Source organism: Marmota monax, unplaced genomic scaffold (assembly GCF_021218885.2).
Source record: "Marmota monax isolate L192 unplaced genomic scaffold, Marmota_monax_Labrador192_F-V1.1 WCK01_AAM20220418_F8-fsc00028, whole genome shotgun sequence".
In the NCBI taxonomy this organism is placed as follows: Eukaryota; Metazoa; Chordata; class Mammalia; order Rodentia; family Sciuridae; genus Marmota; species Marmota monax.
The window spans coordinates 3,427,130-3,439,754 of NW_026694779.1; the positions used below are offsets into that span (position 1 = coordinate 3,427,130).

At 48.2% G+C, this 12,625-nt stretch overlaps 1 protein-coding gene across 4 annotated transcripts; it reads right to left on the bottom strand.

The window, feature by feature from the left end:
• Positions 1-83: 83 nt before the first annotated feature.
• Positions 84-12,625, bottom strand: Il17re (interleukin 17 receptor E). Of its 4 annotated transcripts, XM_046425726.2 has the most exons (16): positions 12,267-12,625; positions 11,914-11,929; positions 11,095-11,217; positions 9,506-9,603; positions 9,108-9,267; positions 8,870-9,009; positions 7,565-7,633; positions 6,559-6,625; positions 5,466-5,641; positions 5,330-5,377; positions 5,201-5,246; positions 4,911-5,065; positions 3,091-3,159; positions 2,542-2,593; positions 2,369-2,467; positions 84-1,891 (listed from the first exon to the last, which is right to left on the bottom strand). In XM_046425726.2, the coding sequence occupies exons 1-16, from the start codon at positions 12,396-12,398 to the stop codon at positions 1,263-1,265; spliced, it is 2,079 nt and encodes a 692-aa protein (XP_046281682.1). In that variant the 5' UTR covers positions 12,399-12,625; the 3' UTR covers positions 84-1,262. The 4 variants fall into 4 exon arrangements, with proteins under 4 accessions (XP_046281682.1, XP_046281683.1, XP_046281686.1 ...); XM_046425727.2 differs by lacking the exon at positions 9,506-9,603 and having other exon boundaries at positions 9,108-9,203; XM_046425730.2 differs by lacking the exons at positions 11,095-11,217; positions 11,914-11,929 and having other exon boundaries at positions 12,267-12,393.

A 12,625-nucleotide genomic window follows, 5' to 3' on the forward strand; every position in this document is an offset into this window, starting at 1 on the left:
TTCGATTTGGCTCCCAGCAGGCAACCGGCTGTTCCCGCCCCGCCCTGTCCCTCCCACCCACACCAATCCTGGCTTCCAGCAGTCTTGGACTGGGATGGTGGCCTCTCCTCCTCCTCCATAGCTGACACCTGACTGGGAGGGGACCCCAGAAAGACAGTGCAGCATCATAGCTGAGCAAGGGAATTCCTACTCATCCTGGGAGTCCTAAAAAGGAGCTCCAACTGAATCCAGCCCAGGGCTTGGGCAATCCTGGGGCACTTCCACTTCCCATGTGAACCTGAGATCCCAGGGCCAATGGGTTCCTTCTTAGGGATACCTCGGGTCCCGTTTCACACACTTTCCTGGGTCTCATTATCCCTTTGTGGGACAGGAGCTCTAAAAGGTACCAGAAAGTGGCTTTTCCCCACTGCCCAGACTAGGCTCAAGTATGGTATCGGGGAAGGAAAACAGGATCCAGAGCCAGGCCGAGGTCCTGCCTGTGCTATTGCCATGGCTAGTCACAGGAGGATGAACACACCACCTAGTAGAGCCTGTGTTTCTTCTCCCTCCTCTTGAAAGAATCACTGTGAGGATCCAGGAGATTGCTTGGTCCTCCTTTGCCTTGCCCAGGCACTACTTGTGAGAACACATGGTCAAGGGTGTAGGTGTGCAGGCAGAAGATTTGGACTCACAAACTGATACAACTCCCCCATACACCCCATGTCCCCCATACTTCACAGGCTCACAGGGACCCTCTCCCAACTTGGCATTCCAGCCATACTAGAGAAGCATGTTGTGTTCCTTCCTTTATAATGTACACTTTTATTCATATTTCTGGATCTCTGGATCCTGTTCCACCTTTAGCCTTGTCACCCAGGACCAAAGCAACTTTTCCTTGATCAAGAGTCCTCCCTTGGTCCAAAAAATATGGAGAACCCTGGCCCCAGGTGGTTTTCTTCCAACCCCCTGAAGGACTGACAGCTCTTGCAGTCACCACCCTTGCCCCATCCCCTCCAGCATGGACTAGAGCTCTGGCAGACAGCTCTTCCTGGAGCTTTAGAGAGCTCGAATGGGAAGAGGGCCCTCTCTCCATCAGAACCTGGGTCTGAGTTCTCAGTTGAAGGGCGCCTCTCTCCCCTAGAGTTTGTAAGAGGCAAGCAAGTCTGAAAAGGAAACCCAAAACTATGAGGCCCAGGCTAGGCCTCTTGGATTAGGAGGCAGACAAGAAGGCTTTTCTGTCAATAGTCCTCAAGAGATCCCCTAAGGAATCCAGGTCCAAAGGCTCATTCTGGGGTTCCAGCCAGTGCCCCTACAGACTGTGGCCACAAACATCTGGGACTGCGGTGGAACCCCGCCGAGCTTTGGCAGCCGAATTTGGCGGCCTCACGTTCTAGTTGGCGGCACAGCTCCAGACGGCCACGCAAGCACTGCTGAGCCCCAAGGTGGCTCCAGCTGGTGGCTCGGGTGGAAGGCCGAGCGCCCAGAGCCCGCAGCAGGCGCGGCAGGTCTCTGAGCAGGCGGTAGCGCGGCAGGGCGCGCAGCGGCTGGGGAATGTCGCCTTTGGCACAGAGCCGACTGAAGTAAGCGAGCAGCAGCAGCGGGCGTGGGGCAGCCCGGAGCAAGGCGCGCAGGGAAGTGGAGCCAGGATCCAGGCCTTGGGTGGGACCAGGGCCTGCGCCACTCCACAGCAGTAGCACGGTGCCCTGCTCCCGTGCCACGCGCGCCTGCGCCGCCCAGAGCCACGGCAATGGGCCCACTCGTGCCATGTGTGTCCCCTCCCACAGGTCTACAATCACGTCGCATCCACCGCCCAGCGCTGTCCGAAGCAGTTCAGCCAGAGCTCCCACTAGGCGCTGCTGAGGTTCTGAGTCCGCTGCGTGCAGGAGCAGCACCAGTCGCGCTCTGCCCCGGCCTGAGGGCGGGAGCAACACCTGAACAGAGTGGGGTGGGGCGGGGCGGGGGAGGGGAGGGCAAGGGACAGCCGGCCCTCTCCTCCCCAGCCTTTCGGCTACACGGTAGAGTGACTCCCCCACCCCCACCCCCCGCCCCGCTGTCTCCTATCTGTGCTGAAGAGTCAGTACCTAGGGCAGCTTGGACCCATAAGGTTCTTGTGGGCTAATTAAATAAAGGCACACCTTATGGAGCACACAACACTTGGCAAGCTCCGTGCAGACTGGAGTTTTGCCCCCCCCCCCCCCGCCCACTGTCTTGGTACCAAGACAACCTACACAGAGGACCCTTTGCTCTGCCTTAACCATTTCTGCCCACTAGGGGGCCTGAGAGACTTAGGGGCACAGGTCGGGAGCTGGGGGCGGGTGCGGACAGGAGGGAGCAACTAACCTAGGAGCCAGCACGTTTGAAGCCTCTGGTTACCCCCAGGTGAACATACCTGGCAGTAGGCGCCGGCAGGTGAAGACCAGAACAACGCCCAGTAGGGTGGTGAGGCCCAGCAGTGCCAGGGTCAAGAGCCCCAGGCGTCTATGAGAGACTGAGTCAAGCAGGGTGAGGCCAAACCCAGCTCCTCAGCGCCCAACCTCTGTTAGCTCTCTCCCAAGAACTCACCATCAGGACACAAGAGGTGCTTCCGGGCAAACTGGACATCGGATCTCCACACCTGAGGGCACAGAGCCCCTGCCCTTTGAGCCACAACATCCCTGCCTTCCAGGGGGAGTTGGGTGAGGAGGGGTGGGGACAAGAAGGGAAGTCTCCACTGGCTAGGGGATGCCTTCAGTTCAGGCTGTGTGTGTTCCAGTTCCCAGGCTGGCACAGAACAGGGCAGGGGTGGCAAGTGCAAGTGTGATGTGGCCAAATTCAAAAAGTAAATTCACAAAGTTGGCCAGGGCTACAGGAGGGAGCTGGAAAGCAGAAACAATCAGACACCGCTGAGCCCTAGACCATTGTCACCATGCCCAAATGTGGACATAGAGCCCTAGCTTTTCTAATTTTTCAGGAAAAGCTGAAATACAGCTCTAAAAAATATGTAAATATGACAATCATATCCAATTTAAAAAACTATCCTGGCTAAAGCCAGTTTTTCAGACTATATTTTCCATGTTTACTACCTGAGGAGCTAGGGAGTATACACAGAGTGAGGGTAGGAGGATTCCTTACCAGGACACAGCCCCCTGGCCTCAGGAAGGGAATGATGAGGTCCACTGCCACTGGGCCTGAGCCCTGGGTCTGTAGGAACAAACAGCAGAATGGTTGTCCCATAGAAGCAAACCTGGCTCTGTACAGCTTCTGAGTCTTTGCCTATGCAGTTTCTCCCCAGCCCCAAAATATTCCACCCAGGTTTACAGACCCAAGTGTCACTTCAGTCAAGATTCCTTGGCTACTGCAGCCCCTACTGATCTTTCCCAGATCTCAACTCCTGAAAAGATGTCACACAACACACATCTTCTGAGTGCTACTCTGGGCCAAGCCCTGGGGAAGGTGGCCACAGACATTGTCTCTGTCCTTCAACAGCTCACAAACCAGAGAGGCTAATTCTATGTGCTCCCTTTACTTTCCCACCCAAGAAAGGAGGTAATATTGTGAGGAATTGAGTTATGGAGTCAGAAAAACTACATTCAGGCTTAACTATTGCCTTTGTAATCCTAGCTGTCTGATTTTTGCATGGAAATGATTACCTCTTCTCCCTGGGCCTCAGTTTCTTCATTTGTACCCAGGGAGCCATAATATTTATACATTAATGGGTTGAGGGCACTAAAAGGGGATATGTATATGAATGCTCTTTTAATAAACTGCAGTATATATTCATTTTTTGGTAGTACCTATTACTAGACAGTGAACTTCTGAAGGGTAGAGACTGTGTTATGTACTTCTCTTGTATCTCCCAGAGCTTAATACAGGGTGAGCACTGAGTAGGTCCTCAAATACACGCTGAATTGGACAGAAATGATTGCTATCTGTCTACAAGTGGGATGTGGCTCCCCTCTGTGTTCTGAGAAATAGGGGATTGACCAGTCTCCATCTTTGAGGAGCACCCTCTATGCTCTAACCCAGTGCCTCACACCTGTCTCAAACCTAACTCTCCAGTCAGCTTGTAAGCAGATAGTGATATAGTGATTCTCAAATCACTATATCTTCCTTTTGATTCTCAAAAGGAAGGTAGTCTTTTTCCACACCTTGCAGAAATACACGAATCAATGGGTTTAGGTCTTACTTTTAGGTTATCCCATATAATTTGGTCTTAAATCCTATGTGTTTGCCACTATCTATTTGGGAATCCATATATATATATATATATATATATATATATATATATATATATATATATATATATATATATATATATATATATATATATATATATATATATATATATAAAATGCAAAACAAATAAATAACCTGCAAGTGAGCATTTAAGAAAGAACTGGAACAAGCTAGTCATACTGAGTAAGCTTGGTGCTGTGGTTTTGTGGGTATGTTTGATTGTGGTTTTTATATCATATACATAGAAGAGAGTCTATTAGTCAAACTGTTCTTAGTCTACATATTGTGTTAAATCTGTTCACAGTATTGTACAGAGAACACTTTGGCTTCTAGGGGCTCTGACTTTTGAGAGAATCAGAGAACTTCTGCTCAGGTGCCTTGAGGAAATAGGAGAGTGGGTAGAGGAGAGCTGTGTTCAGGGATGACATTAATATGAAATGTGGCAGCAGTTCAGGTGGACTAGAGAATAGCTAAATGTGGAAAGGTCAGTGACAGTACAGGAGCTGAAAGGTTTAGAAATTGCCCATTTGAGGACCCATTGGCTGACAGAGGACCAGCTAAACAAAGGCTGATTGGTAAATAAATTAACCAGATAGAAATCAGGGTTTTGCTTGTCTCCACCCACCCAGGATTTATCTCACCAAGGTGGCATGTAGATGTGTGGGCCATGCTCTAAACAACAGGACCTAGTGGAGCCAGCCCTGGCTGGGCCATACCTGGCTGACACTGTACACAGGGGGAATCAAGGTGTCCGGCCTCAAACCTGGATAGCTCCAGGCAGCACTGAAGGTGGCCTGCATCCTCGAGGAGAAGTGAAGGACCAGCTGTTGGGCCTGGATGTCCATGCTCACATTCCAGGATATGAGAGACCCTGTTTGTGGAAGGTGATTGGGGCTGGGCTATGGTGAACAGGGAAGTCAGTACTGGACTGGGGTTTGTTCAGTCACATCTGGGTAAGGGTAAAATATGGGGAGGGGATTCTAACTGAGGTCATTTATTGACTTACCACTCTGCTGGGGGCATTCAACATGGCTGGTGTTTTCAAAGAAGAACTGAGAAATTCAGAAATGGCAAGTCAGCAAGCTCCAGGAACCACCCACTCCCTCTCCCCCTCCTCTGTTGCCTATGGTTGTACCTTGAAGCAGAGATGGGGGTGTAAGTCCACCTTCTCTAAAACGTACCACTGGGGGAGAGAAGAGTATTAGTTAGGAAGAAGGTCTCTGAGTCCCAAGCCTGCCCATCTAAGTGAGGGGAAGGGGGTCTGTCCTCACTCCTTTTGACTCTTGAGCAGTAGCATTGGGGAGGTCTTCACAGACGCCATGCCAATCCTGCCTCTGGCACAGGGAGGCCTCCAGCTTCAGTGGGCAGCGGAGTGTCAGGGCCATGACCATCTGATCGCTCTGGCTGTAGTCAGTAAAGTGCACTGATTTCCAGAAGTCGGAGCCATCTGAGCAGGTGGCAGGGTCAAAGAGTAAGGCCTCGGCCCTGTTCTAGGCCCATCTTGCTGCCCCCATCCCAGTGGCACCAGGAGATGATGTGGGAGTGTCCAGCATGTTTCCTGGCATGAATAGGTACTCAGAGAGTAAACATTACTTCTGAGTCTCTTTGATTACCTTTCTATCCTTTTATTATCCTTCTTTCCATCCTGGCCCCATTACAGCCAGCCCCTTGCTGTACTCCATGCTGGAAATCTGCTTAGGCTCCTTGCAGAACCTGGAATGCCTTCCTTTCCCATCTCTCCTTTCTAAATCCTCCCATTTTCTGAGCCCTGTTCAGGTCCTAGATCCTTTGAGGGAATGTCTTTACTCACAACAGCCTTCATGGGCTTGTCCCCTTTCTGAGGTTATGTCCCAAAGCCTAGCCCTTAATTATAACTCTGCCCTGCATATGCTTCAGGCTGCCTGGTGCTACTTACTTGTGTCAGTGTCCTGTTTCTCCTGGAGGACAATGTGCATGCAGCACTTTAGATATCACAGACCATCTTCACATGTAATATTTTATTAAAGATTTATAGTTTGAAAATGAAGCAGCACAAGTTCCATGATTTTATATATGAGGACACTAAGGCTCAAAGGAAAATAAGTGGCAGAGCTGAGGGGTGAACCCAAGTCTCTGGCCCTACCTCTTAGGACCACATCCTGGACTTCACCTGACCTTTTCACAGTCCTACAATGCTCAGTACCCTAGGCTTATTGGCAGGCTGATGTGCAGACAGACAGAACTGCAGGGGGAAGTGCCTGCATGCCTTCTGGGGCTTCCTCCAATACAGGTGGTGTGTGTGTGTGTGTGTGTGTGTGTGATGGGTGTGTAAGAGAAACAGAGAGAGGGTTTGTGCGCACTACAGTACATACAAGAAGCACTCACAGGCTTTAGGCTGACTCTGGAAAGGACATTTTTTGCGCCTCACAGTGTCCTCTTGCAGGTAGGATGCCTGGGGGAACGGGAGAGAGTCAGGGGCGTGGCATTCCCTGCATCACTCAGACCTAAAACTCATTCTGGTTCTACCTTAGTGTAATGCAAGCTACCCAAGCCAGCAGGGTACCACGGAGGGTAGACAGGGTATGGTGTGGGCAGAGATGGGGAAGAACTCCAGAGTATGAGAGAGATCAGCATGTGAGGGGCTGATACCTCTTCTCCCTGGAGAGAACTAGTCCCAGCAAGAAGAAAATCACAAGGCTCACCTTCCTCAACTTTCACCTGCCCTGGCCTCCACCTTGACCATTCCCAAGGTGCACAGTACCCTTTGTTACCCTCACTCTGAATTGCCCAAGTACCCAACTGCTTTCCAACTGGCAGTTGCTCATTGCTCCAGCTCTCTGCTGTGCCTGCTGTCTGGTCTCTGCAGTGACATTCCCCTGCTTTTTTGTTTTGTTTTGTTTTGTTTTGTCTAATCCAAACAAGGTTTTGTGCTAGCACCTCAGACTTATACAGAAAGGTGGAGGATTAAAATGGAGGGGTAGATGGGAGAAGAATTTGGGGCTAGAACATTCCCCAGAACACACAGTATTTTCTCTATAGGCTGAGCCAGATCTGCACAGGGAATGCTGGATCTGGGTGAGGCTGATTGGATCACCCTTTCACCCTTCAGCAGGACCCTTCCACCTTGGACCCCATATGGCTCACAACCCCACTGGTACCAGTCTTCCTAAGCATCTCAGTCACACTCAATCTTTTCCTTCCTTCCTTCCTTCCTTCCTTTTTTTTTTTTTAAATAGTGCTATGGATAGAACCCAGGACCTTACACATACTGGGCAGTGCTCTACCATTCAGCCACACCTCCAGCCCTATCCAGTTCTTTTAAAAACCTGACTTACTAGAGAGATGCTTGACCGAGGAGCCACCGACAACCCACACATTTTCCTCTGCTCACCTCTATGCACAGACAAGGCAGAAGGAATTCATAAGGCAAGTCTGTAGTGTGGCCCCCAGGAACGATTTTCTGTTGATGAGACAGCAAAGGGTCAGAAGAGACATCTGAGAAAGAGCATATGGGAACCATGAACAAGGGCAAGAGGAAGCTGGGACATTGGCCCACACACTCTATTTTTCTCTTATATGGCATTTATTTCTTACACTGAAAAATTTCCTCTCAGGGTCTCTGTTCTGTATTCTGACCATTTGCTCTAGGTATTCTACTTGGAGTGAGGAGGAAAAAGACAGGAAAGGAATATGGATTTATTGAGCTCCAACTATATGCCAGACAGTGTATTAGTAGCATTAATTAAGTTAATCCATATACTAATATCAGAGAGAAGTTGTGAGTTATCAACACCACTGAATAAATGAAGAGTGCTGAGGGCCTCTGGGGTATGGCATCAGTCTGTGCAAATTGTATTAACTGTACACATGACATCTGTGGAAACTGGAGGTGGAGGTGAGATGTTAGGGCAAGGGCAGGGAGTTTGAGGGAATGCTCATTCCCTGAGGGGCACAACAAAGGATGAGAGAAGGGAGGGTATCAAGACATGTCACCACTCTGTTCCCCTTGAGAAGAACCTCTTGTGGGAATTGAAAAGGCTTCTTTTTTAAATTTATTTTTTATTTATAGTTGGACATAATACCTTTATTTCACTTATTTATTTTTATGTGGTACTGAGGCTCGAACCCAGGGCATCGTGCGTGCAAGGCGAGTGCTCTACCGCTGAGCCACACCCCAGCCCTGAAAAGGCTTCTAATGCAAGCTGAATCACACTGAAGGTCTTATTGGGGGTACAAAACATACTCATTTTGCTACTCATCATTCCTGGTCGCTCCAGGACTCTACCTGCCCCTTTTTTTTCTCTCCTCCCAAGTAACAGGACCCCTGCTTTTCCTATTTAGTCCAAAGAAGGCTTAATCTAGACATCTCAATTTGTCTGGGACAATGACCTTGCTCCCCACTCTCCCCATCTGCTATAGCACTGGGTGTTTTAGCTTCTTTCTTTCTTGTTCTTTTTGTGCATGTGTGCTGGGGATGGAACCCAGGGCCTAATACATGTCAGGGAAGAGCTCTGCCACTGAGCTACCTCCCCAGGCATTTTTAAAATTTTATTTTGAGGCAGGGTCTCCAACAAGCAGGCTGGTGTTGAACTTGAAATCCTCTTGCCTCAGCCTCCCAAGTAGCTAGCATTACAGGTATGTGCCACTGCACCCAGCATGATCTGGCTCTGTTTTACAGAGGGATGACACTCCATACCTGGGCATCAAAGGGACTTCTCAGCTCTTCACACTCCAGTGCCCACTGGTGGCAAAGACGCACGTTGACCTCTGGGCCTGGAGGAATGGTGACCTGAATAGCTCGTGCCTCAGGCAGAAAATCAAAGGAGAACTCAGGTCCTGAGGAGAGTTAGGTACTCAGTTACTTGGGCTGTCACTTGGGCTTAGCAGGTAGCACTACACAACTCAAGCAAACTCCTATTGTTCCCCAAACCTACCTTCGTTCCTTTGTGAACCTGGTCTGGGGAGACTCTCCACTACTTCTGGATCCGAATGTTGGGTCCTTTTAGAGCGCAGCCCCTTCTGAAAGATGTCTGGGGAAGGGATGGAAATATGATAGTCCTTCTCAGACAGGGTGCAGCTACCTAGCAGCTTCCACTGAAAGCAGAGAACAAGGTTGGCCTTAGGTCAGGAATCAGGAAATCTGGCTTCTATTTGTGCCTCTGGAACCTGAGGAATCACAGGCAAGTTGAACAACCTCTTTTGGCCTTAGTTTCCCTTACTGTGTAATCTCCACATTTTCAACTTCCCTCATGTGGCTAGAGAACAAAATGAGAGACTAAGAAGCAAAGGGCTGTGGGGTACATGGCAGGGCTGAAACTGGCAGAGAGAGTACCTGAGAAGATGCTGGCATCCTGTGCCTCTGAGAGGACTTGAACTTGTAAGACTTTTTGGATTTCAGCAGCAGGAGGTAGAACCAGGCCCTCTGAAGGCCTGCACAGGGGAGGAGGACATACTCAGTATCTAGGCTTCAATGCCTCTCTCCTATTTGGAGATGTGGTCCAATGTTGGGAAATAAGGCATTCTATTTATTTATTTATTTATTTTTCATTTATTTATTTATTTATTTATTTGTGGTCCTGAGGATTTAACCCAGTCATGCTCTACCACTGAGGTATATACTCAACCTTTTTATTTGTATTTTTAGACAGGGTCTTGCTAAATTGCCAAGGATGGTCTCAAACTTTCAATCCTCCTGCCTTAGCCTCCTGAGGTGCTGGGATTACAGGTATGTGCCACCACACCCAGATTGTAAATCATCTTATCAAGAAGCATAATGGGGGCTGGGGATGTGGCTCAAGCGGTAGCGCGCTCGCCTGTCATGCATGCAGCCCGGGTTCGAGCCTCAGCACCACATAACAAACAAAGATGAGTCCACCGAGAATTAAAAAATAAATATTAAAAAAAAAAAAAGAAGCATAATGATGCCAAGCTTCTTTAATCCTCAAAAGTAAGACATAATGAGGGGCTGGGATTGTGGCTCAGCGGTAGAGCACTCGCCTAGCACGGGCGAAACCTGGGTTCGATCCTCAGCACCATATAAAAATAAAGGCATTGTGTTGTGTCCATCTACACCTAAAATATAATAAATATTTATATAAAAAGTAAGACATAATGAAAAAACAGTTAATTTATTAAGAAGAGAAAAAGTGATACATGCACATATTCAGAATAGATCATTGTAACATTATTTCTTCTTCTTTTTTTTTTTTTTTTGTAATGGGGAATGGAACTCAGAGGCACTTTACCATTGAACTACATCCCAAGCCCTTTTTATTTTTTGTTTTGAGACAGGGTCTCACAAAGTTGCCCAGTGACCTCAAAATTTTAATGTTTCTGCCTCAGACTCCTGAATAACTGGTATTACAAGCATGAACCACCATGCCTGGATCAAAGGTAGCATTATTTCTAATAGTGAAAACTTAGAAATTTCTAATTTTTAAGCATTATATGAATATTTAGTATGTAACCATGCAAGGCAATGAAAATATAGTTGAAAAAGAAAGAATATCCTACCTTAAAAATAAAAAGTAATGGGGTTGGGGTTGTGGCTCAGTGGCAGAGTACTTGCCTAGCATATGTAAGGCACTGGGTTTGATCCCCAGCACCATATAAAAAATAATAAATAAAATAAAGGTACTGTGTTCATCTACAACTAAAAATATAAAAATTAAAAAATAGGAAATAATAACCTTCAAGTTAACAGAAATGTCCAAATTTTGAATTGACTGAAGAGATTAACACCTTCACAGAATCATACAGTTACACTTGTGGATATCAGTCATGGTGTAATATTTGAGGATGCTCTAAGTCCCTGTTGAGGTTGACATTGTTCTACCATGACAGGTCCCATTTGCCTCAGCCTAAGTATCCCACCCCAAAAAAGGTCCCCAGTTCACACCTCCATTGGGCTGTTTCTCATACCTGAGGGCTCTGATACCTGATGCAGGCACAAACAGCAGGGCCAGTACCAGACCCACGCATGCCTTGGCTTTGTGGAGAGAAGGAGAGCCAACTTCGTATGACAGACAGCAGGCACAGAATTTCCTATGCAAGATGGAAAGGAAAGGAAATGATAGGGTGTAAAGAGGTCCCTCAAAAAATAAAAAATAAAGAGGTCTCTCCTCCTTCAGACCAATTAGATGATGATGATGATGATGATGATGATGATGATGATTTTTAACCGTTGGATTTCATGCTGAACTCTGACATTTACATCCTGGACAGGTGACTGTGGGCAAGTTATGGGACCTACCTATCTGCCTCTTCATTCATAAAGCAGGGCTATTGTTAGGATCAAGTACGATGATATGTGAGGAAATGCCTGGCCAAGTAGAATGTACTATAAAATATGAAGGATTAGTTTTGTATTATTTGTATAATTAGTTTTGTATTTTTATGAGTAAAGGACTGGTTAAGGGGAAGAACCACATTCATGGATTGCCAGATGTATCCATGTTCCTCACTTAATCCTCCCCACAGGTCAGAAGAAAGACTGTCTCTGTGGTATAATCAGTTCTCCACCACTACTATATAGCTCAGAATCTGAAGAGGATTTAAGTAAAAGAGGCCACTCATGGAGTTTGGGGTAAACTGCCATGCAAGTCCAGGCTGTCCTGCACGTTTGCACTGATTTATGCTACTTGCCAGGGTGGGAACCAAACAGTACAATAAAGGGCTCACTGGGGATATAGAACAAAAGGGAGTGTAAGAGGCACTAGTAGGGCAGGAAATAAGACTCACCAGGAAAACTCCTGTCCTGAAGGCACAGGGCCCAGCAGCAAAAAGAAGAAAAGAGGTATTAATAGAAGATACTCCCTTTAAGAAGCATTCTCCCTGGGCTCTTTGCCAGGAACTATCCAGTTCTTAATCCCATGGCTAAAAGCCCTCCACCGTGGCTCTTTTCTTCCGAGTTCCACCCTGCCCATGCCCTCAACACACCAGGACCTTGACAATCCCTTCCAGACTTTAGAGGACACACTGTGGCTACCACAAGAACACAGGGACAGAGAAGTAAGAACTGGCAGGTAGAGGAGTGGGGAGCTTTATGCCTGTGCCAGGCAGGTATCCCCCACCCCCCAGCAGTGGCACCTTACCATGTGAGAGGCCAGTAGACAGTGGGTAATCCAGTGTGGCAGGTGGGGGCAGCCAATCCCAGAAGAGGCAGAGAGGCCGATGAGCAGCAGTAGGAGAGGCAGTAGCAGGGTTGCTGGTCTAGGGCTCTCCATGGGCTTCTGGGGGATCAGGGAACCCAGGACATGGCTTTGTGGCCTGAAGGTGGGCAGCAGGGCCTTGCTGTGCAGCAGCGGGAGTAGGAGTACGGTACCAGCAGGAGCCCTCGCCTTACCCTGCCCAGGCCCCGCCCTGCCCCAAAGCTCCTCCTTGATCCTAACCAGCAGGCTAGGTCACATTCCTTCTCCAAGCAAAGGGATTGGGGTTACTTGTTCCCTAGAAA

Bases quoted from the DNA above. Each gene is read 5' to 3' on its own strand.
- Il17re (XM_046425726.2), bottom strand. From the start codon at position 12,398: ATGGAGAGCCCTAGACCAGCAACCCTGCTACTGCCTCTCCTACTGCTG. The intron at 7,634-8,869 runs GTATGGAGTGTC...TCTCATCAACAG, and splicing joins GAAGTCCCTTTGATGCCCAG to AAAATCGTTCCTGGGGGCCA. The intron at 2,468-2,541 runs GTGAGTTCTTGG...TGCTTGACTCAG, and splicing joins GCACCTCTTGTGTCCTGATG to TCTCTCATAGACGCCTGGGG.